The sequence below is a fragment of the Anarhichas minor genome, unplaced genomic scaffold (genome assembly GCF_050575085.1).
Source record: "Anarhichas minor isolate MPS153535 unplaced genomic scaffold, ASM5057508v1 ptg000062l, whole genome shotgun sequence".
Classification (NCBI taxonomy): Eukaryota; Metazoa; Chordata; class Actinopteri; order Perciformes; family Anarhichadidae; genus Anarhichas; species Anarhichas minor.
Genome location: NW_027466508.1, coordinates 3,153,137 through 3,180,563, shown reverse-complemented (window position 1 = coordinate 3,180,563; position 27,427 = coordinate 3,153,137). Strand labels below are relative to the sequence as shown.

General features: G+C 44.3%; 1 protein-coding gene across 1 annotated transcript in view; it reads right to left on the bottom strand.

Annotated features, from left to right (window-relative positions):
- cd276 (CD276 molecule) overlaps positions 1–27,427 on the bottom strand; it is a 61,204-nt gene that overhangs the window by 33,174 nt on the left and 603 nt on the right. Inside the window, exons 2-4 of the mRNA XM_076077865.1 lie at positions 22,714–22,809; positions 12,631–12,981; positions 10,123–10,419 (exon numbers count right to left, since the gene is read on the bottom strand). Coding sequence (XP_075933980.1) covers positions 10,123–10,419; positions 12,631–12,981; positions 22,714–22,759 — 694 coding nt within the window. The 5' untranslated portion in view covers positions 22,760–22,809. The remainder of the gene's footprint in view (positions 1–10,122; positions 10,420–12,630; positions 12,982–22,713; positions 22,810–27,427) is intronic.

The window sequence follows — 27,427 nt, the reverse complement described above, 5'->3', positions numbered from 1 at the left end:
TCATTTAGCCTGAGAAAATGCTCAGCTGCTGGCTGAGAAAGGAGTCGGGGACAATATGTTCATACCAATGTCCCACAAGGGTAGCACTTCCCGCAAAACTAATACATTATTGCTAAAACAAGGCTAGCTAATGCACAAATGAGGACGTTTATTCTCTCATTCCACATAAGATATCTACACTCAGGGCTTAGAGCGAGTTTAGTAGGTTCTGAAAAAGACTAAAGGGAGAGACAAAACAAAAGATTAAAGCCTATGTTGCCCAACTTTTAAGCATCTTATGATGATCAAAGTGTCAACAAATGAATAATAATTGCTGCTAGCCTTGAATAAATAAATGCAGAACAAAATAGGGAAAAAGAAAGAGGAAGAGAGAGAGAGGCAAGGAAGAGTGAAACTGATGGGAAAATAAGATCCTTTTCTGGTTTTTGAAAGTTGACGTGACAGAAAACAATTCACAAGGCTGCAGGCTACTGTTTAGCTGTCCTCGAGTTGGGCATTAACCCCTAAAACTCTCCTGTGGAGCTGCTCAGTGACTGACAGAACAGGTTTGTGGTTGCTCCCGGGTGTGAGGGAATGTGTGATCCAGGCCACCGCTATAAACAGCATGCATGCTAAGCAAGCGTTTTCTGGGGGAAACAAAAACAGAAAATGACTCTTTCACTCGGGCCATGACTTTGAGACAATTTTCTTCCAACAGAACAATGGATGCATGGGTAGTTTACAAACAGCCCACTATAACGTTGGTGCAGGGCTGGATTATAATGTAAACCAACAGAGTGGAATAGTGAGCCGTACACTTCACAAAATATTCAAAATTCCACTACTTCAAAAACAATGAGAAGCTCATAAGTCAAATTGACTATATGTGACGGCTAATGTGTCGAACACACCCACCTTAACAGCACACATACAGAATGGGAGATCATTACTTCTACCAGCAACTAGAGCCCGACACTCTGTATTGTTATTTTGTTGGATACACGATAGGCCTCGATAGCCCCCGTGGTGAGGAAATGACAGAGACACCTTGAAACAACTGTAAAAAGGAGTCTGCCCTCTTTTCCCTCCTTTTTAATCACACTTTGACACCATTATGATGCTCAATTCTGCCCGTCTTTGAAGCTGTCTGCCCCATGCTTTAAAAATGTATGATGAATAACAAGAAAATACTGTGAGAAACATTATTTAGGACATTCTTGTAAATCAATGGCAGATTTACAATGTACAGGATTACAACTTGAATCCTATTTTACTCTGTAACCTTGACAGCTTCTTTCCCTGCTTTGTACCAGCACTAATTCTTCTCGTGGTACACAATACAAAACAGGACACACTTACTTTCATCTCCGGATGTAAGTCATCACTCTGCTGAAGCAGCACATATTTCAAAACTATAACCAGTTACATCATCACGCCCACAATGTCATCACTCTATGTCACGTGGCTTTATGGAGATGAGGTGAAATATTGAATTTCAAGGACATCGGTCTGCCTGCACATGTCATTTAGCAGCCTGCAACAACTCATTCAATCTGTGGGATGTCAAATGAGAGATTTCATTGAAAATTTGAAATTATTTTTCTTTGAGTATACAGTACATAGTGCAAAAAGAATGTCTAATACACGTGTGTGCCCCATTTATTGAATTTGTCGGAAATAGGCTTATATGCTTTTTGGCTGAGAACAGCCATCAGCCAGTTAGCTTAGCTCAGCACACACACTGGAAACACAGGAGAAACAGCTAGCCTGGCTCTGTCTAAAGGTAACACAGTCTGCCTTACAGCACCTCTAAAGAAGTGCCCTTTGGGCAAAGCCAGGCTAGCTGGTTCCCCTGTTTCCAGTCATGCTAAGCTAACTACCTGCTGGCTCTAGCGCCATAGCAAATGCACAGATATGAGAGTTGTATCGATCTTCTCATTTAACTCTCCAGCAGAAGGCGAATAAGTGCCAAAATGTTGAAATATTTCCTCAAATCATACGTAATGCATCAATTCCAACTCCCTTTCCAAACATTAGCCCTCAGCTTGGTTGAACTAAATGTCTTGGTTCCACAACACAGCCACAGTACTCCGAGACAGTCTTAGCAGTGTAACCCTGTTTGGATGGCTTAACCCCTCTAACAACCACATCAGGAAACGGACCCGACATTACAAATGGCATCACTCTTCATCTGGTGGAGTAAGTGGGTGAAAGCATCGAGACAGATACATTATAGATATGACAGACTCTTGCGGTGTGGGTCACCGAGCTGTCTCTGCCGTTGACAGAGAGTTGCACTTACTGCGGCAACACACATGCGGAGGGTAAGCGATGAAATTAAACACAGTTGACAATATTAACAAGGTAAGAGGAGCGAGTTTGTTTCCTCGTGGACAGTTTGTCTGTAATGAGCTGCGAGTTGTCAGGCTCTGGGGAGACAGGCGTGGCTACCGAGTCTGAGCCAGTGGGAAGATATTAACGCAACCTGAAGAGGGTGTGAGTCATCGCGAGCCTGCTGTCCGTTCAAACTGGTATCATAAGGAGCAGGACCGCAGCGTGGCTTAATCACAGTCATTACTGTGATATTTGACACTGGGGTTGAAATAAAGGGCTCTGTAATAGGTGTTCCTTATCACGCAGTGAGTCAGTGGGTGCTTATACGTATTTCCAAGTCAAGCTGTCAGTACAGGGGGAGGTGAGCCAGTACCAACACTACGCCTGCTTGAAAACTCCTGTCCTCTGGGACGCAGCCACACTCCGTCCTTAACTTCCATTTCACACATGGCAATCAATTACCGGTCTCTGGAGCTATCGAAGAAAAGAGCCACCTATCCTGAGAATAAGCTAAATCTCTCAAGGCCTCCTAATTGAAAATACATTATATTGCTAGACAATGCTCTTTGTGTGTAGCCAGCCACTAATTTGGCCTGTTTGCATGCACAGAACAAAGCAATTTACTGAGGTTGCAAACATCCTTTGCAGGACAATAATTCACGGTGTTATCAGGCGCAGAGTTTAAACATCAAATAAACGGGCTGAATAACTAAATAAGCAAACTTTGAAGGTGTGCCCAGCTTGTTTGTTGGTGGCTATTCTCCCAGTGACTCTGAAAAGCTGAAACTAATATGATTTCATATCGCGAAGCCAAAGACCGATGCCAGACCTCCCGAAACCAATCCCTCTTACAGGATTTAGCAGGAGCTGTGTGAAATGTACACTGCAGGGCCCCACTGGTCCCAATGATAGTCATTTCTGTGATTCCAAATCAAAATGAACCCGATCAATGACAAAAGAGGGCTTTTGTGTGTTTACTGCCATCATAAATACAGTGTCCTGAAAAGGAAAGCGAGGGAGGACAGAGAAAGACAGGTTTCCACCAGGCCGGGGACGGGCATAAAGATGTCAGACTGCTGTGTGAGAGAAGGTGGCAGTGGGGAAGATAACACTGCCGTGATATGATGGACTTGGAGCAAAGATGGAGCCTGTTTTGATCACATGCATGTTGACATGCAGAGGACAGGAATAAACTCAAGGTGTATGCACGTGACACAACACCACCTACTGTACAGAATGTATCCACAAACAGACACTGATGCCCTTTTCTTACAGAACAAATGTCAAACCCGTCCTTACACTGAATGGCAATTATTTGGTTGATGGCATTTTCTGGTTTGTTTAAAGTATGTTGTCTCTTTTATGTGATTTTTAGTCTGTTAATTGTGTTTTTTATGTGGTGCTTGTGAAACTTTTACGCTGCCTTCTTGGCCAGAACCCCCTTGCAAATAAGATTCAATATCTCAATGCGGTTATCCTGCTAAATTAAAAATAACATTGGAAAAAAGCGGGGAAAAAAGCATCTTCCAGGAAGAAATACTATCACACCGTGGCTTTCAACTGTGACAAAGAAAAGCATTTTGACACCGAACAAGAGCAAAAAGAACCTTTAATGCCAAAAAGTCAAGATGGCAGAGAGGGAACGAGAATAAAGCAAAAAATAAATCCCAGCACAAAAGAGAGGAGCTCATTTTATCTTTCTGATTGTGCCGTTCTAAAAGAGCAGCGCACAGACCGGAAAGTGCCCACGTCTGAATCCAACCCAACAATCCCTCAGAGTCGCTAACAGTGAGACTGGGAGCATGACAAATAACATTGCCCGGGCCATAATACAGGGATAAAATTCCCTATACTGATGGCCCAGCAGAGAACGCTCAAACGTCTTAAGAGTGCTGACAGCTGCAAGTGGCCCGGGTTAATAATCCTGATAGGAATTAATGTGCTTACAATGGTGCCATTGCTGCCTACCTGAATGTATTTTAGATTGCCTACATTACTTCATCTGTCTATTCGGTTGTTTTCCCTGGCTGGGCTCCTGATAAGACAGAGCAAGCATTCAGCAAGAGAAAGAAGGCCTGTCTGTGCACTGGACACTAATTAATATAGTGCTCCGTCGGGAAAGTTGCCTGCTTGCTGCTCTACTGACAACAGATTCATTTATACTGCTGTTTTCTGCTTCCACGAAGGCTGTGTTAATTGCATTTAAATTAGGCCGTGTTCGGGAGAGAACGAGGACCAGCACAGTGGTTTGTTACAGAAGCTGGAAGCAAAAACATGATCGTGGCCAATATATTACCTCGAAGTCGATTGACAGAGCTTTTGATCGAAGGTCCTACCAGAGAAATGGCCCAAACCTGCTTGTAGTATATTATCTTTCTGCTTGGGCCCTTTGGCAATGCTAGCACAGCAATGCCTTTACTTCAACTTAAGACACAGACATGTTTAATGTAAGGGACTTCTTAGGAACAAAAGAAGAATGAGCGCTTAATGGCTGGAGTAAGCAATGGCAGGGAGCTATTTAAATGGCAATGTGATGGCAGGATCAAGCTTTGAAGTCATATAATAACAGTCAGGGAAAAGGGGCAAGACGGAAAAGAAAGCTGGCCCACAAATGACGAAGAAAAAAAGTGTAATAAATAGCTGAATGCTCTCACGCAGACCACCTACCACCAGCAAAAAGTGTAAGATTCCATCTTCACAGCAAAGGTCAATGTTTATATAGCAATTAAAGATGTTTTTTAACCTTGATTTACCCAGTGAAGGTTGGTTTATGATGCACGTGCTTCATAATCATTCAGTAACAAACGGTCTCCTTGGGGGAATGTGCCCCACAAAAACAGTGCGGTACCTGGAGTTGAATAAATCACCTTAAAAAAAAAAAAGACTCTCTGAAGGAAACCGGAAGGATCTGACATTAATTCTCAGCGACCGTGTGTATTCCATGTTCATTCCCGCAAGGGAATAAACATTGGAATAAGCGACCGTGTTTATTCCTACACACGGGCCTTTGATGAAGTTGATTGAGCTGGGCAATCCTTTAGAGAGGGGGGGACTCCTGTAGATTCAGGGGAGATTAATACGAGCAGCAAAGCCGGGCTGGGTCCATGACAGCCGGTTAAAGAAACATTTGACAAACAAGGGCACACAGCGTTGTTGATGCACAGCCTCTAAAACGTGGCCCGGACAATTTAACCGAGTTGTGCCACCTATGCGAGACACACCAACAGCAGGTTACGTTTACATAACACTAACTACTGTTGGACATTAAGTTCTGTTGATGTACTTCTGTGCTTTTTCAACACCAACTAAGTGCCATTATCAAGCTCCTACTTACTTAGAGTAGTATTTTCACCACATAATAAAAAGGAGATGGTCTTGCATTAGCTGTCTTTTATTTCATGGGTCCATTATAAAATAATTAGCAATATTCTAAAAGGGTAACATTTTGAGGTCTGGGAGACAAAATACAGAAAAAATGACTATTAGGAACATGAACTATAGAAAATGTGAACATGCGAGGAAACCAAGGGATGGGAGGAAACCCACAGTAACACAAGAAAGCAAGCCAATGCCACACAGACAGGACTGGGACTGGGAAGGACATCTGGGATCCTCTCACTGTGAAGCAACAGTGCTAACCGCTGAGCCACTGTGTTGAAAGCCAGAGAATGCCAGCTAGATAGTAAAATTCAGCAAAAAGCCTTCCACACCATGTGGGGTGAGCTCCCTCCCCTTCAGCGAGTCCATCTCCCGCCTGTCAGGCCGTAGTGCCACAACTCTGAGCTCAGCAAACGTTTTCGTCTCCATCTTGCTTTCTGTCATCCACTTCTCACCCCTCCTAACCCTGTCTCCCTAGCTCCCTCTCTCTCTATCTCCCTCCCTCATCTCTCTGTCTCCTTCCTTTCCCCACTCTATATATCTCCATCCCGCACACTGTTCACTGTAAATGCTGTGCCAGCAGAGTGATGCCGGGGAAATGGCGCCATCCTCATTGAGAGAGAGCAAGCAGACGGAGTGGGGGTGGCGCTGGAGGGGCTTGTTCAGTGACAGGCCCTGAAACCCAGCCATGAGAAAACACACTGCAGCAATCACACAGCTCCAGTAGATGGGATACACGGCTAAAGCTCCACATTCAGAGAAGGATCAGTACCAAAAATGATAGGATATAGACTCTTGATCCCCCAAAACTCCAACAACATTATTCTTTTTGTGAGTGGAACAAAGTGGTCGAAATCGGGTGGGAGTGTGAGACAGTGCAAGCCGTCAAGACAGGAGGAGGAGGAGGAGGAGGACGACGAGGGGGAAGACGAGGGGGAGGACAGGGGTTGGTTCATAAGCAAGCTGGCCAGGCAAGCAGACAGGCCACGGTTCATTTGAGGACTGAAGCTGCTCCTTTCCATCATTCGACTGTTCATTAATACCAGCTGTTCCTATGGGTCTCCCCGCAACTAAGCCTTGCTGCACTCTGCAAAAACATATTAATATCCCAGCTACACAAAAACACTGCCTATTGCAGAGCGCGGCTTAAAAAAAAAAACTGTCCAGCGCTCCACCACAGGGCGTGTTTACAGAAATGGCCGTCTCTCCGAGATGCCTGATAATAGGCGTACGTTATTGACAGGCTGGATGCTTCTGGTGAGGTAGTTAAATGGGTGGCGACTACAAAAGAGGTGAGAATGACACGGGTCACTTAACACAGACTCTCAAAAAGGTGGCTCATGCCAGCCCACATAGTGCTCGGCTCAGTGTGTGTAAAGGGTTCAGTTTCTCAAAATGAACCTTGTCAAACTCCGGTTCTGCCTGGGGGGGAGATTTGCATTACTAATGCAAATTTTTCAATCAGAGATTGTGGGGGGAGTGTGACATTTTAACATGCTTGTTCACCTTCTTACCATCATTGTGCATTCTTTTTCTTCCCTCCCGTAGTCCATTTAGAATTTTAAGCAGATTTGACCCATTCATATAACAGGATTCTCCACTTCCCGAGTGTGGCGTGCGGTGTTGTGTGTTTGGAAGTGTATACAGCGAGCCAGCGTGTTCCCTATATCAACTCAAGCTCGGCACACTCCACACTCTGCTACTCCACAGCGGAAGAGTTCTGCTGGGTCAAAATTAATTAGAGAAGCTGTTAAGCACACGCCAGCTGTTGTAAACAAATGCAAATACATTTTCATTCCAAACAAGCCCCCCTTTTTATCACGGCACACAAAATACTGTAAATCGTCTGCGTGTTTACCAACAACTTGGGCCATCATCAAGCAGGTTTTTCCCCACTTCATTTGTGGATTTGTTCCTATCACAGTCCCTCTTTCAATCTTTGCTTCATCACACTTCAATGACTCCACGCTTTTTGGCTGGTTTTGCTCTTGGACTCTTTCTTTGACAGGATCTGTTCTGACCAATTCCTTTTAATTTTTTTAAGTTAGGGGAACAGCAGGACCATGACACTCTGAGTAAGGGAGATGACAATCAAAGCCTATATAAACGGCTATGATCCTTCCATTATTAGGGCTGCGATCAGCAATTACTTTCATTGCCAATGAATCTGCCGTTTAGTTTTTTTTTTAAATTTTCTATAAAATTACAAAAAAATAGTGAGAATGGACGTTACATTTTCCCACAGACCAAGGCAGCATGTCAATGTCAAATGTCTTGTTCTGTCTGACTGTATGTCCATATTCAGTTTACATCATGTAGGACAAAGACAAGCATCAAATGCTCCCATTTAAGAGGATAGAAACAGACAATTTGCTGAGAAATTGACTGAAATGATGAGCTCACTTGTGCTCCCGCAGAGAGAGGTTCTCTGCACCATGAAGAAGAAAAGGGTCTTCTCAAAGGGCCGGGGGGCCTGGGGGATCTGGTCCGGGTGAAAGCCCTATCAGCTGACTCCTGCTGCACTAACCTGTCAGCCCCTAATCGAGGACCATTCTGTACTACACAATCAGGGACGCATAAAGGCAATGCAAGGTGTTTCTCATCCACATTAAACAGTGCAAAGCTTTAGAAGCACAGCACACACTATTTGGTTATTGTAGAAGACTGACAGTTTTTGGGTTGCACATAAAAAAAAAAAAGGAAGGAGAAGAATGCTGCCAATCCATCACTTACAGGGAGTTTAGACTCTTGTCACACTGGCTATGACAATGTGAACGGTAGAACGCCTGTTCTCCACACAGCACAGCACAACAGGGCACCCATGCTGACAAATAGTCTTAACTGTTTGTTGCTACTTTGTATTCCATAGAGAGATGACAGAGACATTGGGCTATGATGACATTATTGCATCCCTGAGGACCAAGCCACTATGTTTTGCACTGTGAAGCCATCTAATAAGAATATACAAGATGATTCAACTTTGGTACTGTATATAACTAACTGTTTCTGCTGAGTTGTCAAAATGTCCACCATTGGGGAACCAACCTGCAGAGTTAAAAGGTTTGGCTCGAAATGCATGATTTTAAACCCTATGGGATTGAAGAAAAGGAAAGACCAAATTGGAGACGTCATTGTCACTGATTCACAGTGACTCGCCGTCCCCGAAAAAAGACAAAAATTCATGACTATTTAAATGACCAATCCAGATGACTCAATCAACATTTCTTCAAAATGAGAGTTTCATTTGTAGAGGGGAAATAGAGGAGACAAAAACGGAGATTGGAGGTAATAAAAAGATCATATCAATTTCAACCAAACCTGAAGTAGTGCATCAATCTGGCAAAGGTCAAAGGGTAATAGCAGCCACAGACTACTTTACCACTGGTACCTTGCAGTCATATTTCATTCTCACTGTGTGTTTAATGCCTTTCCACTACCCCAATGGCCCCTCTGACTGGTTATCTGTGCTGTTTTCAAAGAGGGACCGACCAAACTGTTAGAAAGGCCAACCTCCCTCAGCCGTCCGGCAAGCCTGACTTGCCAATCGGCCATCCTGTTTCCAGACAGCACAGTCATTTCCCAGCCCAGTGGAGCAGCACTCCCTGACCTCTGCCTCGACCTCCGCCTCAACAGCCCGAGTTCCAGCACCAGCTCCAGCCCAGAGAGCAGGCACAGGCCACCTCGACTTATTTATGAGCCATTTCACACAGTGCTGCTCCCATTAGAGACCCAGCCTTGGGCCACCTTACACGGCACTCTCCTTGCACTTAACACATACAGTACACCAGCAGGACCAGGGGGACATGGGCGGGCGGGCGGGCCGAGGAGACCATTAGACCTATCACATAGGTACTGTCACACACCCAGCTAAAGATTACATCAAACAATCAGAGAATGACAAACGCATCAATCTACTTCCTAGTTGGCAGACATTTCCTGCGGACAGCTGCTACGACACCAAGCACTCCATCGAGCGCAATCTTTTGTCTACTTTTTATTACTGTATTGCCTTCTGAAATATGTAATGACCCTATTCAGGGAAGTGATCACCCACTGATCTAATTTACTGACGCAAAAGAACCGATGGGTTTCGCTTATTGAACAATAATTGGACATTTCATTATTTCTCATTAATTCGGTTGGAGCTGAACTGTTACTCTCAGCAGGAAACAGAAAGACAAAGAAAAAAGTCTCAACAGCATAAAACTTGATTGATGGATTGATTCAAAAACGCATAGCAGACCATAATAAGAAACTCTGCTCATGCATGACTGAGAACAAGATTAGCCTGAGCTGGTAACATTCTAAAACTACAGGAAGCCAGTAAATATGAGCTTGTTTACTTTGCACCCGAATGAAGGTGACAACGTTGATTGGAAGACCTGGGAGCTATTTAAAGAGAGAGAGAGAGCGACGAAGACCGACACCCACCTGTGATTGTGACAAAGGCGTAGCCCTCGTCGCCCAGCAGTGGATTGATCAGTCCGCAGCTGTAGGTGCTATTGGGCTCGAGCACCACTGTCAGCACGCTGGTCATCGTGAACAGCCCTTCCTCATTGGCCACCAATGAAGTGGTGATATTGTCTGTCAGGTTGCGCCCGCCCCCATCTTTCCATATCACGCTAGCTTCAGGATAACCACCGTAGGCCACACAGGTCAGGGCCACCTCATCACCTGGTCGCAGGTTGGCTTCAGTCTGCAAAGTCACCACGGGCTTGGAGTATGGGGCTGAAACAAAGCAAGAGTACACAGGAGGAGGAGGGGGAGGGGAGGGGTTGGAGGGGGGAGAAAAAGAGGTGTGGGGTGGGTGAGGATGGAGAGGGGATAAGGGAACAGCAGACACATACTGAATTTAGTTAAAGTCTCTGCAGTGAGAGTCACCCTGGGAACTGTTTGACATGATTCCCATTAAATTCTTAATTATATTTAGGGAGCTTAGCATAACACAGTGCTTAAGATCCCACAGACACAGACAGCATCTGTGGCACATCGTGATGCTGCATCCTTACACTCTTAATGCTGCTCTCTCTCTCGAGACCCAAACCGCCGAGCCCCTCCCAGAAAGGGAATACGGTGCAAGGCAGGAGGTGGGGGTGGACAGGCCTCGGATGAAACTGGCAGGCTCAGAAATTTGGGGCGACTCAGCGGATAACATGGAAAAGAGCGTAGAGGGGTGGAGGTGAGGGGGTGAATTGTCCGCCTCGGCTGAAATCACGCTCCTCCAATCCCTTGAGCTAAAACACGAGTATAGAGGTGGTGGAGAAATAGGCTGCTGTATTCCCAGAGCCAATCATTGCACAGCAAACAATGGGGTGGAGCTGAGGGCGAGATTAAAGAAGTTTGCCTGAGCTGCTTTTTGAAAAGTGGACTCTCAACACAAAGACAGATTTAGCGTGGTACACACTAACTTCCCCAGCTGTCCATTTGACTGGCAGGCAGATATCCAGCGAGGGATCCTTTCATTTTCTTCCAGCACAGCATGAAGGAAGTCTACAATGTTCACCGTAAATGTTGGCTAAAAATAGAACATCTATAAATTCAATTGCATAAAATGGAACCAATTTGTCACTGTTGGAGATATTGTTTTCTCTCTCCCAAGCCAGGAGGGAAAAAAAAAAATGTTATTCATTAACACTGCCTAATGCACAGCCATCCTTGGAGGATACAGGAACAATCTCACAAGAGATATAGACATGGGAGAGGGAAGGAAAGGCACACAGTATCATTATAAATAAATAAAAGGCTCTCAGCTGTGAAGGCGAGAGATGTAGTCACACGGCGGAGAAGATGTTAGTGATGGCTGACTGACCCTAACAACAGCTAATAATCAAAGTCAGCAGATATTGACCATGACAGACCACAAACAGTGCTTATTGACCAAAAACACTGCTCAACAGCCCCGAGGAAACTATTTATCACCTACTCACGGAGAAGAGAGGAAATTATCATGAATCACCATCTCCATAGGTAATTGCATATTACACTTTACTACATACTATTAGTGTATATGTCTGTATAAGTGCTGAGGTTAAATCACTTGCAATACGATCAATTCATGTGTAAAGTGAAACTATAACACAAACATTAGGCAATTAAAGAGCATATATATGTTCATGGGAGCATTATAATTATCCTGGACTTTAAAACAATAAACCTGTGTGTGTGTGTGTGTGTGTGTGTGTGTGTTGTGTTTTTATATGAATCTGGAGTCAACCAATGCTTGGGCTTGTAAGATAAAGTATAGACAGCCTGCAGTACAATCTGGGGGTGTGGAGATTAAAAGATATGGGCCGCTAACAGGCAGAAAAAGCCTAACAAAATATGCTAATAGGTTGCATCATGGGAGATGTAGACGTTTTTCGGACTGTAACCCGTACACCCGTACCACGGCCCCCCTGACTAAAAGGTCAAGATTCAAGGGCTTGAATGTTGTAATCTGTCTCTTGTGAATACCCCAACTTTAAATAGCTTGAATGTCCCTTTAAATAAAAGGGAATTAATACAAATAAAAACCTGGGCTGTAACTAATTATTTTATCATCAATTCATCCCTCAATTATTTTTCTATATATTTAAATTCGTCATTCATCTGTAAAACATCAGGAATTTTTGCGAAGTGTAAATAATGAGCGTAAGGTTGCCTGTTTTGTGACTTTTTTTGCTTGTGAAAGAGAATTTAATGAATCATAAATGTTGATTAAAGTCAGTCTTGGTGTATGTTCGTATATTTAACAGGAACAATACAAGTAAACAATGTTCCAAAAGGAAAAGGACGTAATGACCTTTATATAAGCTGTCTAGCGAAAGGTAATTTGCAGTCCGTCCCTGGTTGTTTTTTTGTGAATGTGTGTATCCACTTTCTGTATGCCACTGGTCACATGTGACCATGTGCGTGTTGATCTTGTTCTACACGTGTCATGGACGTCACGGCTGGACTCACCGGCCACCTGCAGCAGCAATGCAGCGCTGTCGTAGTCCTGCACCCTGACGAAGCAGGTATAGCTGCCTTCATCAGCCACCACCACCCTGCTGAGCAGGAGCGAAGCGTTGCCGAGGCCCAGCTGAGCGGGGAATAGGCCGGTACGGTTGGCGAATCTCTCGGCCTGGTCCGTCAGCTGGTCGCGTTCCCCCCAGTACGCGTGCACACTGCGTTTGGTGTCCGTCAGCTGCCAGAAGACGCTCAGATCAGACAAGTTGAAGGAGTTGGCGTGGCTGAAGGAACAGTTGAGTGTGGCATCCCTGCCGTGCAGCGCCACCACTGGCTGCTCCGGGACTAGCACTTCCATCACAGCTATAAGAGAGGAGGTGGGACATATGAGTAATGTTCATTAAAAGATTAACATTCTTGAATTGAATGACAAAATAATTGTGTTTTTATTTACTTAGAGAGGGCCGTGTTTTGCTGCATGTTAAAAAAAAATGTCAGGTAAACTGTTACAGCAAAATATATTGAATACTCAAGGTAGTCTAAAAATAGACAATAAACAGTGTTAGTAAATACCACTTTGCCCAGGTCTAGTATAAACATACAGTATTCACTGAATCACAGCAGCAATTCAGTGTGCTGTGTTCAAATGTGACAGACTGAAACCTACTCAAATTTGAATACCTTAAAAAAAAAAAATCAAATGCAGTATTTTGAAATATATGCTGTGCCTGCTTCAGAAACATCCACTCTGTTTGTGCAGCATGTTAGCGTGGAGCAGGTGAGGCAGGATGAAGGCGAGGGGGAAGAAGAGGAGGGATCTGGCGGTAAGCGTTAGGACTTTGTTTGCGCTCCTATAGGCTTTGCCTCCTAGCGATGGCTCAGCGTGCCGAAACTCAGCGATGAAAGCACCAACATCTGTGTAGCTTCAGTGAAATTGTTCGTTAAAGGTTAAAAAAACATATGTTGGGGGGTGGGGTATAACTTCACTAAAACTCTTGAGTGTGTGTGTGCCTTTGTGGGAATGAAAAGTGACTCTGCTTCTCTCTAAACGCTTCTTCGACACAAAGGCTGCAGATTTTGTTCCGTGCATCTGTGCGTGTGTGTGTGTGTGTGTGCACTTGTGTGTATTGTTTGTCTAGACTAGGCCAAGAGAGCAAAGAGTACACTGCATAATCATTCTGAATTAGTAGCCATCTCAGGCGGTCCAGAGTACATCCATAGTATTCTCAAGAGTCAGCATTCTCCATTGATCCCTGCCTGCTCTTATACAACTCTGAAACACTCATCAGTATCACAGGGGAGGAAAAAAAGCCAGCCGGCCCCTGGAGCAATACACTCTACTTTATGCTCAGCCTCTCTAATTGTTATAATCACAGTGGCATTTTAGCCTCCTCACCCATTTTTAAGCTCCGTCAGTCACACAGCCAGCATCAATGTCGAATTGCTGTAGAGGAGATTTGAGTGACTACAAACAAGTCTTTCATCCGAGAGCGTTCATATATGGCCGGGTATTGCTAAGTCAAGGCAGACCTATTTTCAATCACATTCAAGCCATTCCCAGCTAGGTAGCCCCTCCACATCACACCACAAACAAGCCTGCTCGTCCTGTAGGAACAGTGCCACCTATTGGCCAACTTCAAGTGTAGAAAGTGGTACAGACAAAATGCACAGATTGCTGTACAAATACCACAGGAATGCCATATCTAAAACAGGGTGCCGGGCCCAAACTGCTCCGCCTTTTCAGAGTGAAAAGAGTATTTTAGATCACTTAATAATCGAGGTATACAAACATGTAAGTGATGGCCACTTTTTGTGTCCTTCTCAAGAATTGCTTCACCTAAAAACAGAAGCAGGATACATCGGGGAAACAATCATGGGGTATTACTTTTTCATTGAAAATGATGCTCCACAATTTTAGTAGAGTTGTTTTTTCTTCCTTTACTGCGATTACAAAAGCTCTCTTGGCGCTGCGGGGGTTGTGCCCACATTCACTCCGCTGGGCTACAGCACGGCAGACAATCCAGAAGAGTTATCAGGGCAAAGCATGAGAGGAGCGGGCGGTATTGTGCCGCCATCAAAAGGGATAACGGAGCACATTTTCTGGAGTGTGTATTTATGCTGTCTTTGGAGGTGGCCCGACCTTCCCGGTAATGAATAGGTTGCTGGTGTTTTTTTTGTAGGAGTGGAGGGTCAGTGACAGCCCTCTATTTGACGTGCATGTTGAAGGAGGAGGAGAGAGAGCAATTAAATCACTCCCCGAGCAGCCTGGGATGACTCACACCACTGAGTTCATACAGGAAGGGGGGGGAAGGAGGGAAACTGAGAGAAAGAGAGGCGAGCGTCGACCTCACACTTAAAGATAATATCTGGAAACAAGCCAAGGGAGAGGCTGTGGTAGAGCCTCGCACACTAATCCCTCAACACAGACCAAAGCCATGTCAGAGAGGAGAAAGAGATAGAAACTCCCCCTTTCTAATTCCACATCTCTTCACTCACTGCTGCTTTAAAAACCAGTGACCTACCGCTTGCTCCAAGGCCCTGGGAGGACGCAGCTCTACACGGGGACCTTGTGTAGAGACGCCGACCTGCACTTGGAGAGAGAATTCAAGGGGAGCATTTTGCAATGCATCGAGGGGATTGGACAGGAGAGGAGGGCAAGCTAGGCCGGCTGACGTCATGGAAAGCGCGCATCTGATGTCCTATTCGTCAGAGGTGAAATACCACAAGCCAAAGTGAAAGTGAATCAATGCGCACACTTGGCTGTTTTTTTGATCTGCTGCCGTTTACACCAAACGGCATGCTCGGTATACTAGCCGCATGTTTGATCGTCTCTCCTCGGGTCTGCTCTCGAACATGAAAAGAAATGCATTCTCCAAAGAGACAAGTGTAAGTAGCAGAGGTTAAAGATTACAACACAAGCGGTCTTTGGTGAAGGGGGCCGGGCCAGCACCTTGTAGCCAGGCCCGCGGCGTCTTCTCAGGGGTAAGTGGGGATCTCACCTCTCCCTTCTCCCTTTTTTTTTCGATAAAGAGATGCTCAGAAGCCATAGAGGGCAGGCTGGGAGACGTCAGGCTGTGGGGATTTACACGCTGCACTTTGTGTTTATGGGCCTCAGCTCTGTTTGAGTGCCTGCGAGACAGAGACGGGCACTTTCACAGCCGACATGAAATAAACTCATTACAGCCTTCGCGAGCGCTGGCAACGGGCCCCGCTTAGCAGCGAGGCGGAGGGCTGGGTAGAAAAAGGCTGCAAGTGATCTTCACACTGCTCTCCATTCTACTTTCAAGAGTACACACCACCTTGTCACCATCAAACCTCCTTCCATCTTGCTTTCCCCCGGGTCTGCAAGGCATGGGTGCTGCTGGATTTGCCTCCACGATGTTATTGGTATAGTGAAACTGATGCTAGCTGGGTCAAGTGGGGTGAGCGGGGAGGCTGAGTGTGAGACAGAGACAGCGTAGGATGCAAGCAGACAGCAAATAGGAGGATCACAGCTTTCATAGGGGAGGGTGCGTGCAGGGTGACTCACGATGAGGCTGTTGGTAAATAAAATCACATCATCCTAGCAGATACATAGGTATCTAATAGGATGATGTGATTTTGTATGCATGTTCACAAAATCAGATAACTGGACTGAGATTATTAGCCCTCACCAGTCAATCTAGGCAGTTATTTCACTGATTTGATGCATAGAAATGTGCTACAATCAACCAAATGAACGTAGACTCAACAAATGCAATACAGACGCAAGGATCCAGGCAAGACATGGATCTACAGACCACACAGTAACGAACCAGACTGCAGCCACAATGCGCGATATTGTAAATAAGACTTTCTAAACGGCAAGTGTGCACTGATTACTGGGAAGTAACTCACTTTCGTCTTGTCACTCACTCACAAATGTGCACCGTAAGCAGGCAAATGTGTGGCACAGCAGAATGTGCAGAGAGCTGCATCCTTATTCCATTTACTCATTTTTACACCGACCCTTTCTAACTTCTTATCCTGCAGCCGCAAAACGTGTGTCAACAAATGGCAGACGTAGGAGTGTGTGCTATAGCACACCCTGTTTTACACACAAGTACACACACCTAGGGATGATACTCGAGAAGTGGTGCCAAATGATCACATATTTTCTCTCACATGTCCTCACCGCGTAGCATAAACACACTAATAAGTCCAACGGACACAGAGATTGACAACAATGTAAGTATGAAAAAATGAATGTTGTGAACTATTTAATGGTCATTTTGTCCCATTGTGGAAACTGGTTACGTTTAGAATCCGTTAACTGACATGAAAATAAACTTTCTACGGCCACATTTCAAGCCTACAATACTCAAATTAAAGCAATTCAATAGAAAGGACTTGAGAAAAGTCTTTCTCAGAGGCTGAAATGATTCCTTTGATCATCCTTAATTTATATCCCAGCTCAGCTAGAGCCACAACATGCTCCAGTAGTAGGGAGTTGTATCAAACTGTTGATCATTGCAACACTCTATCAGCTTATCCCTTCTGGGGGAAAAAACAAAATACTCCACATTTCAAAATACCAATCGTGCCAGAAATGATCAGTACAGTATGAGTGCGAGTCAGATTTTTAAGTTATGGTTATTTCAGTTGTGCTTTTGTTTATTGATTCTTCGACTTGAGAGGAACGCCTTTGCACTTTGTGCAGAAGCAGTAACAAGAAGTAAACATAAAGTATTGCAATGGATTGCCTTAGTCTTCCTGGAAAAAGGAAACAAGGTACAAGTACAAGTATTAGTTAGCATTGGCTTTAATCTGCGGTATCAGTATCCATAAACTCTGAACAATATCCAGTACGCACACACCTTGCCACACGTAATTTCATGCAGAAACAGACTCCCACAGGCCAGAGAATGCATTGATATTCCACACCTGTATGACTCCTGACAGCTGCACAGCAACACACTGTCGGAGGAATTGGACACGAGGTTCTCTGACACTACAATGGAGATGCTGTTACAAAGCTGCTCTGGAGCAGAGAGGTTCCCATCAGCATGACCAGCAACAGCCAAATAAACAAATACACACGTGTATGCGGCACTAGTACACAGGTACACAAGTCGACACACACACACACACGCGCGCCAACAATAGCCAAGCAGATTTATTCAAGTTAGTGATTTCTAGAGCTATCTGCAAGGATTATGTTGATTACATTGATGCCCAGCACACATGAAGACCAAATTCATGGCCTTCCAGCTCAATAAGCAATTTAACTTCACTCCCAACTTGACTTAGTCCGATACCAACTACAGCCGCACAAAGCCTCTCCACATAGGAGGTAGAAATGGCGACTCAATAACAGACGGTGAACAGTTATATTCACCAAATCATTTGGGTTTGTTAAATACAATAAGTACACATGTTTAAAGGGTCTCGCTCAAACCCCGTGGAAACCAACGACATGGAAGGAAGAACAACTAGGATGTCACACACAGAGAGAATTGAGCCCGAGCACTGGAGGGGGCGATATTGACACAGCAAAGTAAACAGGTGCAATACTAACAGACCGCAATGACAGTCGGGCTCAGTCGGACAAGCAGACAAGCAGCAGGGGATATGCTTTTACAACACTGCCCCCCTCTGGTGATGAATATAACTGCAGCCCAACACATTTTCACTCTGGACATTTTGCACCACCTGAACATCAAAGGGTTTTGCTCAAAGGATCCGTGAGCCCTTTCATACCGATTATTCTTATGATATAACCAATCCCTGTAAAAGTCTTAGGGGAAAGTCTAGCTTTTGATTCCATGCTGTCAGGAGCAGATGTACATGTCCATAATACTCCCATTCGGAAAAAAGAATTTGCATCTGGAAAAAACATTAAAAACTGTGCACGCATGGGAGTGCGTGCACAGTACGCATGATTTGGACCGAAAATTAGCGATCTGAAAAAGAGCCTGTGTCTTGAGCAGGGTTGTTTTTGTAAAATGGCACCTCAGTGGAAGAGGCACACTATGGATGAGATTAAGTGAGACTTGAAGCCTTCTGCGGTGTAAAGGGGTCACTTTCAACATTAAGCTCTGAACATAATCTCTTCCTCCCCCATTTTTGCTCGAGGAACTCATCATGGAGTGTGAGTGCCCTCACTCAGAGAGAAATACAGGTGATGGCAGATAGCGATGTCATAAATCAAGAAGGGTCTCACTTTTGTGCTATTCTCTCCTCTTTTTTCCGCTCCCTATCTCTGCTCCCTCTGTCGTGCCTCCTTCATAGATGTACGCCATCTCATTTCCCGTCAATAACCTGGTAATGGGCTCCGGCAGTCAGATAATATGGCCGGCTGAAGAACAGTGGAAAGATAAGGACAGGTTTCTGCCTTTACGAACCTGAGAGACAGACAGAGAGCCTTTGATGAGCGGGAGGCCGGTGATGGAAAGGGGGTGAGCGGTGTGGTGTAAAACGAAGGGTCATAATGTCAGATCTGACTTGAGTGCAGCTAGTTTCTCTTAATGGCATACATCCACCATGGTCATCATTACAGAGGAGCCAGAAAGAGTTGATGAGGAAGACAAAGAGGAATCTTTTTTGTTTCCTTCTGATCCCTCTTGATGAGGCAGGTGTTACCATCTGCTGTCTGATGAAAGTATTTTTCTAGCGCGTTCACAGGTTCATATACTGTGCTGATTCATGGTTTCATGCACCAGGAGCGATACGAGGTTAGGCACGGGTCAGCTCGTCGCAAGCTGCGCGTTGTCTCAATGACAGAGCCCCCCCCCCCCGCCCCCCTGTGCCTCCTGACATCACCGCTGCCACGCCACCGAGGCAACACCCTGGAGGTGGGTGTCTCCCTGTGTCAGCTGCCGTTGTGTTGCTTCCTCAGCGAGTCAGCGGCCGTGATGCCTTCCAAGCACAGATCAGCATCCGTTCAACCCGTTCATCACAGCCCACTAGGCACACAACAGACCCACATATGGCTCCAGGCCCCCCTCTTCCCCTCCGGAACTGCAATCTCGGCATATTAACCGTATCAATGTTTTAACGATCCCACGAGGCGGAATTTTTAGGACTTGTTGAAATAATCATGAGGCGCTTGTTGGGTAAATGCACTCAGTTTCAATGAGCACACTGTGAGAAAGGCAGAGCTGGGAACCGGTGAGACAGAGGCGAGCCAACGGAGACTGGTCATTATGTATTCATTGCGGCGAAACCAATCTTTGTTGAGCCTGTCCTCGATTGTTTTTAAAAGGATACTTCACTGGACGCAATCAAATTAGCCAGAACATCACAGATATGGGGTAATAACCCTAAATTGAATTTCTGCACACGCTAAAGTGTCCCCTCTCTGCAGAATCAATTGCTGTGAAGAGAAAAGGAGGACAGGAAGAGGGCATTCATAGTTAGCAGACCTTTAAAAAGTACACCAGAGATGCAGGCATGAGCGGGCTATTTTCACGCTCCGGAGCCCTGCCATAATGTGTGCCTGCTGACTACTATGCTAGATGCAATCTATCCAATTATGCTAATTAATTTGAATTACCTTACAGCTCCCATCACTGGGAGGGAAATTGGGTCAGCTTTCCATTTCTGCAGTTGCATGAATATAATTCTCCTCCATTGTTTGGGTGCTAAGAGCCGCACACGGCGAGCTCTGGCAGCCTCGCAGCTGCGCTAACTGAACAGAGACCGACAACAACAAGCAATTAGCTCGACAGCCTCCTGTTAGCTGGCTGACACTGCTGTGTGCTGTGCTGGAGTGAGCCAAGGATGCTACTGTACTCGGCTACTGTTCAGTCATTACTGTACATATGCAATGACATTTCACACATTTTGCTGACATTTTGTAACCACTTTGGGTTATAATGAGCGCGGTAAAAATAAACCTAAGCCATTGTAAGCAACCAGCGGTGTCAAGGGTCAAAGCCAGACTGGGCCGGAGACGCACACTTTTTCTTGCTTTCGGCATCTTCAATGGTGCATTTCAGCACAAACGCAACAACCCCTTACAGACGAGCCTCCTGCCTGCCGCTGTGACACAACAGCTGTGCAGCGCTGTATGAGCAACATCAGGGAGAGGTTTCCCAGAGAATGATCCATCATCTGACTACTGAGTCAGGATACAGCTGGGAGCTACAGAGGCAACGTTGCTGCGTCGGGGATGACAGTGTTGTCGTGCGCTGTCCTTGTGTTTGTCTTCCACAAATACTGTTGTCATGATAGGAAGTGCGTTGCCAGAGACCACAAAGTGTAATCGGGTCTACTGATATGGGCACTTGCAGGAGTTATCGAGCAATGACACGGCTGAACACAGGGAAGATTACAGCCAGTAATCCCAGGGAGGGACCTGGAGACCTGGGAGACCCTGAATCATATCGACACAGACACACACACACACACACAGCTGCTCATATAATGACACAAGTCTGTAGGGTTTCTGTTTGGGTGGCCAACAGCAGCAATAAATCAAAGGCAACCAAATTGACCTTTAATTAGTTACCCAGATAATTACTGTTGTCATAAACAGATAAAAAAATAAGACTGCATTCATTTGTCTGCCCACAAGTTTATCAAGTTCGTGCCACTGCACTCCAAATATTAATTAACTCAGAATGAAAAATGAAGAGGGATTGTTTTTGTCTGTATCGCTCCGAAATGCGACTGAAACTCTTCGAAGCTGGCGGCACAGTTGAAGTTACAAATATTACACTAAGTCCTATAAGCTCCAATAAGCAAGTGGTGTTTTTTGTGTCATCATACAATGTCACACATGTGCAGACCATAGCATGAAACTATAGACTCCAGCTAATTCACTCAGTGCTCCAGTTAGCAGAGAGAAACTGAATCATCGTGTGAGCTACAATAGCCCATTACCCGCGAGTTAAAGAGCTCCATCAGTCCCCGACACCTCCTCCTCCTCCTCCTCCTCCTCCTCCTCCTCCTCTTCTTCCCTCCCGGTGAGGGGAGCGAGTTTGCGGACGCCACACAGCCAGTAATGAGCAGGCCGCCGGCCCATTTGTGCTGGGAGAGAATAGGTCCCTAATGAACCACCGGAGACACTTATGTCCACTGAGTCAAGATTGAAATGCGCCACTGATGGCTGATAGGAGGTTGTGTCAGCTCAACCAGAGAGCAGAAAAGGCGAAAAATATAGCTCTTTTTAAATGATGGTGTTTTGGACAATAAAAGTTCTTTGTGAACTTTGTGGGTGGTATGTAGTTTCTAGTATACAGAGTCCAGTTTGGGCATGTAGAAAAAAAAAAACGTTTAGAGCTAACTTCCTCCTTCTTTAGGCTACTCATTAATATAAAGGAATAGCATTTGCTATAATATTTTAGTTTACATGATGTGTCAGCCACACACCGACTGGGAAAAGGTTGGTGTTAAAATATATGCAGTCGATCCCTCTTTTGACATTCCCAATTCCCCTTCTTTTATTCACGGCGTCTTGAGACGTTATCAGGCCCGCACAGGCTATTTGTCTCTTTTTTACGATGACTCAAGTTTTTCTTCGAGCACTATTTTCTACTGAAGTAAAACTTTTGAGTGCGTGAGTTATGGATCCTCAGCTGCTACATCAACCACCACCCTGCTTCCCGGTGTTATAAATATAAGAGGATGACTTCCCCACCGCACTCCCTGAGTCACAGCAGGAAAAACTGCACTTTTAGCACTTTTCATCGAGGGCCTCACCCTAGCCCCAAGATCTATTCCTCACCCGTCTGGAAAAGGGCAAAGCTATTCTGTTTTACAAGCTGAATTATCACAAAAATATATAAAACACACACACAGTTGTAACCCTGTAAAAACTCAACTTAAAAATGAAAAATATGTCTTTTTTACTCCCTGAGGCAGTGCGTATATACATAAATAAGACGATGTTCATTGTCAACTTGTCTGGATGGTTTTAGAGTTTAAACAAGGAAAGGTTTATAACTTTTATGTAAGTATTGGCACATTATTTTTGGGAGTAGCCTCATTTGAGCTGTTGCTTTGCTCAGTGAAGCCTTTGAAGGGGGGGGGAGACTAATATGCCCTGCAGGGCATGTTGTTTAACAGGCACTGGCATTTCCCAGCGCGGTGACCCTGATCTAATGGCAGGGCAGAGGCAGGGGCGACACCCACCCATAGCTTGGATGGCCAGCATTGCGGGAAGCAGGAGGGACAGCATGCTCTTCCAGGGTGGATTGGAACCGCAGGTCAACTTCTTCAGACACAGCGCTGCAGGGGGAAAAACACAGACGTCTGAGGAGGTGGAAGATTGTAATAACATGGAACACAACAGCACTACAATATAAGACTAGAAGTGAACAGAAGGCTGATTAAGGAGTGAGACATAAAAGAGTTGTATGTCTTTGTCTCAGCTTGCTTTGTCTCTCAAGAGGGTGGAGTTTGAGATAAACATTTTTTATGAAGTCGAGTCTATTTGACAGTATAGATTTATTATTATTTATTTTTCTTTAGATTAACAAATGTATCTGAATTAGATCATTTCGGTCTTTTCTCTGGCCCGCTCAAAGCGTTTCTCTTCCAGCAGGAGTGGAGCTGTGATGACAAATGGGGACTTCCAAAGTCGACAGGAAACAGCTGAGCCAAGTCATCCTCTCTGCTTTCTAAAGGGAAAAACACTACTTCAAGAGTGAGCAGAGGCAGACAAGACTATCCTCTCCCCGTCTACGTCCACTCTACCTCACATGAAATACTGATGAGGTATCATTTTCAGAGAGATTGGTAGAGGTCACTATTTGTTTCTGTATTTGTCTGAGACAAAAACTACTTGTATTTGTATTTTAAATAAAACTGGAGGTACGTTTTTAATCTAGAAAGATTCTACTGCCATTTGGGTCACTGGATATCTTCCCCAGGTAACTTTATTATGTTATAATGTGCGAGACATATATCAAAGCAGAAAAGATTGTGAGCAATAATCTACCATCTAGTGTGACGACATTTCTTAGCACAAGAGCACATGGTTCTGCTTCCTTCCTGTTTCTTTACACTCATTTCCTTGTGGTCAGTTATTCACGTCATGTATCCCGATGGCAAATGTGTTGGTTTATAGAGAAACTAGTCAATCTTGGGGAAAGTTTACGTGGACTACGTGTTGCTTTCAGCCCATTGACCTCAGCGTCCAGCGTCACAGGGTCAGATCGGGTGCGTACGTAGATACCGGGTGCTTTACTCTCAGCAGCAGTGTCTTTTTTGAAACTACCACTTGGAGTCACTAAATTACAAACCCTATACAAATAGGGAAAGTTATGTAAAGCTCAACATACAGTATCTTTAAGGCTGGCATTCAAGATGGATGAACAGCACACATCCGAAAATGCAACAGCTACTCATATTGCGGGTTGGTATATATATATATATATATATACTGTATTATTGAGCAGCTAAATGTCTCACAAATCTACAACTAAAAGTTCAGGTAACTTTGTTTTTATACATTTTGGACAAATAGAAATACGTTAAAAATTGTGGAAGGCTGCTTTCAGATCAGTTGGGGTGTTTTATTACTATATAAATGATCATATTCGATGTCAGCTGTAGCTCCACCTCCGGCTGAACTAAAACCTTTTCCATTCATGGCTTCAGCAGAGAGGATGTGGGCAGCAGTGCAGCTTCATCACTAAGTTTCCATAAAAGAACACTCACCATTCTCTCTCTGGACTCTCGGAAGGCATTCGCTTGCCGGAGACCAACTCAACAGAGACGCTTGTAACACTATCTGAATCTCCCAAGATATTTACCCTCAGAGGCAGAAGAATATGGGTCGCTCACTGCACAGGCATTCAAAGATGCGCATAAATATTCAGTGAAGAAAAGGCCAGAAGGGGCAAGATTACTGTAAATACATCTGTTCAGTGTCCTATGAACTGAAACGTGCCAACTCACCAAACCACAGTCTGACTGTGCCTGTGTTGTCCAGACACCAGGAAGCCATCAAAGAGTATTTTACTGAATGACTCAAGTGCTTTACCGACCCCGCGCCAGCAAGTAAACGCTGTATTCTTCCTTTCATTTTAACGATTCAACTTTAACTTCAATAACTTCAATGTCAGAGATCAGAAGAAGCTGACCGCACTTAAACCGCAAACTCAAAAATATAATGACACAATTAAAATGTAAGTTTATGATCACTGAAAGTTGTACTTTTAAAAAGCTATGTTATCCATCACTATATCACACCAACATATCAAAACCACTGCTGGTTCTTTATTCAGATTTCAATACCTGTTCAGTAAATGAACTAATAACGGTGCTCCTTAAGTTGAAGACCATTAAAATGGAAATAGAAATGGTCACCGAGAGACTGTTTAAAACAGTCTGAACGTCTTGAAGATCCTTTAGTGATCGGTCGGCAGCTTTTGGGCCATAATCAGCAGTGTATTTCATTTTGACGCTGCGCTAAGGATTATTAAGCTTCTTACTGAGGTCAAAGGAAAGAGAAATGACTGTGAAGTATCACAGAACATTAAGATTTACTATTTCGCCACAGTCGCTGCACCATTGCAGTATACTTTGGAGAAATCTGACAATTTAGTGTGTCTTTTTACTGACGCTATACTGTTCTTGAGTCCACTTCTTCTCTTCGACGAAAAGGCCGTTCTTAAACACCATTAATATAATGAATCTGACTGACCTTCTGCTCAAATGTCTCATTGGCATATGGCTGGCACCATTGCCGAGCTTCTCAAACCATTGGGAACCATTCAACCCTCGGCTATAGGGACATTCCCAGCCTGGAAGACACCGGTTCCATAAAAAGGGCCGCATCACGGGATGAGAGTGAGCCTTTCAAAATCCATATGGCAGCGGTGGGGAGAATTTAGCAAGCCCTCGGGTGACTGAATTCACTGCATGGTGGGAAATGTTCCCCCATAGCAGTCAAGTCAATTAGTCAAATTATACATTTAGCTTGTCAAACTAAAGAAAGAAGAGCTCCATAAACTTCCAAGAAAGCTTTATGGGTCAGATGTTGTCTGAAAGTTTTACTTGACAACTTTCTTTTTAACGACTGACACTCAAATGTACCATTCACACTAGGCCATGCATCATATCATACGGCAATCCAATAATAAACGAGAACGCAGTATATTAGACTGTCTACTTTTATCTCACTGATAACAACAGGGCCTACGTGTCTTCTGAACACCAGAGAAGTGTGTAGGATCAGTATGCAGTGGGACGGATACTCCCAACATCCTACTTTTGTAAAGCCACAGGAGTCAATTTAGAGTAACCTTTACCTTATGGCAACTGGACATATATGTGTAATAATATGGAGATTAAATAATACGATGAACTGTCAAACTGCAATCACATCCCTGGCATTGTGTACAGTGTCAAATAACATCATTATCTCTCCACTATGTCAGGAATCATTTCCTACACAAGTCCGAACGGTAAATACAACATCCTCACACATTCCACAGGAAGCGTTACCTGCCAGCAGACCACAGCTGCACTATCATGTGATAAGGGCAGCATGAGGCCAGGCACCGGCCTCACTGCATCTCCTATTATAATGGTTCCCAACTGTTTCTGTTTGTGATAGGTCAGGAATAAATAAGCATAGTTCAGTGTAGCAGGAATATCTATTTTATACGTCAGCTAAACTTCTCTATTGTGTTAATTATTTATTGACCCTTACGATTTGTCTTGTGACCCCTTGTTGGGTCTTGAACCTCAAGTTGGGAACCACTGTCCCCTAGTTTATTCTGATACAGTTTATTTAATCCACAGAGAGAGAGAGAGAGAGAGAGAGAGAGGGGGGAGAGAGAGAGAGGGAGAGAGAGAGGGGGGGAGAAGGAGAGAGAGAGAGGGGGGAGGGGGAGAAAGAGAGAGAGATAGAGAGAGAGGGGGGAGAGAGAGAGAGGAGGGGAGAAAGAAAGAGAGGGAGATAAAGAGAGAGAGGGAGAGGGAGAGAGAGAGGGGGGGGAGAGAGAGAGAGGAGGGGAGAAAGAGAGAAAGAGATAGAGAGAGAGCGGGGAGAGAGAGAGAAAGAGAGAGAGAGGAAGGGGAGAGAGAGAGAGAAATAACTTAATTTTTTATCTTTTTTTCAGACCTGTATCTAATAACACACATGTTTGACTATCAAATGTAATGTTAGATCTCAGGCCACTAAGTATACTGAACCTGGTTCACATGAGTGGGCTAACATGACTGAAAGTAACAGGATTGAGTTTTTTGTACAAATACATGAGCAAATACAGGAAAAGTAGCCACATGACATCAATGGTAATAAGCATGAGCACACTTGGCACCTCTAAATTATTTACTAAGACTATTTTTGAAAAAAGACACAAAAACATTAAGAAATAATTTAGGTAACAGGACTGCACTTTGAGACTGACCTACTCAGCCATATTTACAATGTGATAAAAAAATAAAAATAAAATGGAGTGAGAGAACTTGCTACTGGTCTTCCCTTCAGGAGACCCAAATGATGCTACTTCCTGTTGATCATGTGACTTGTGTGGTGTCCCACATTTTAAACCCCCCTGAGGACAATTAGTAAACCTGAGATCATGACTAAAATCTGTATTTTAACATATTATTATTATAAATGTCTGATGAGATCATGTATTTTATGTCTAAATTGCAAATATAGAGTCACACACACATTGGGGCTGAAATGCTACTTTTGCAGTGTTATAGGTTGTTTTTGAGGTTTTACATGATCAGCAATCAGCAGAAGGAGCAGGACACTTCACTTGATAATATAGTGTTTTGTACAGATGCGTCTCCTGCATATTTATGCAAATAATGTGCTGGCCCAAATGTAAACGTAGAACTGTTACTTGTGACCATCTTGAGTTATGGAAGTCCACGTTAC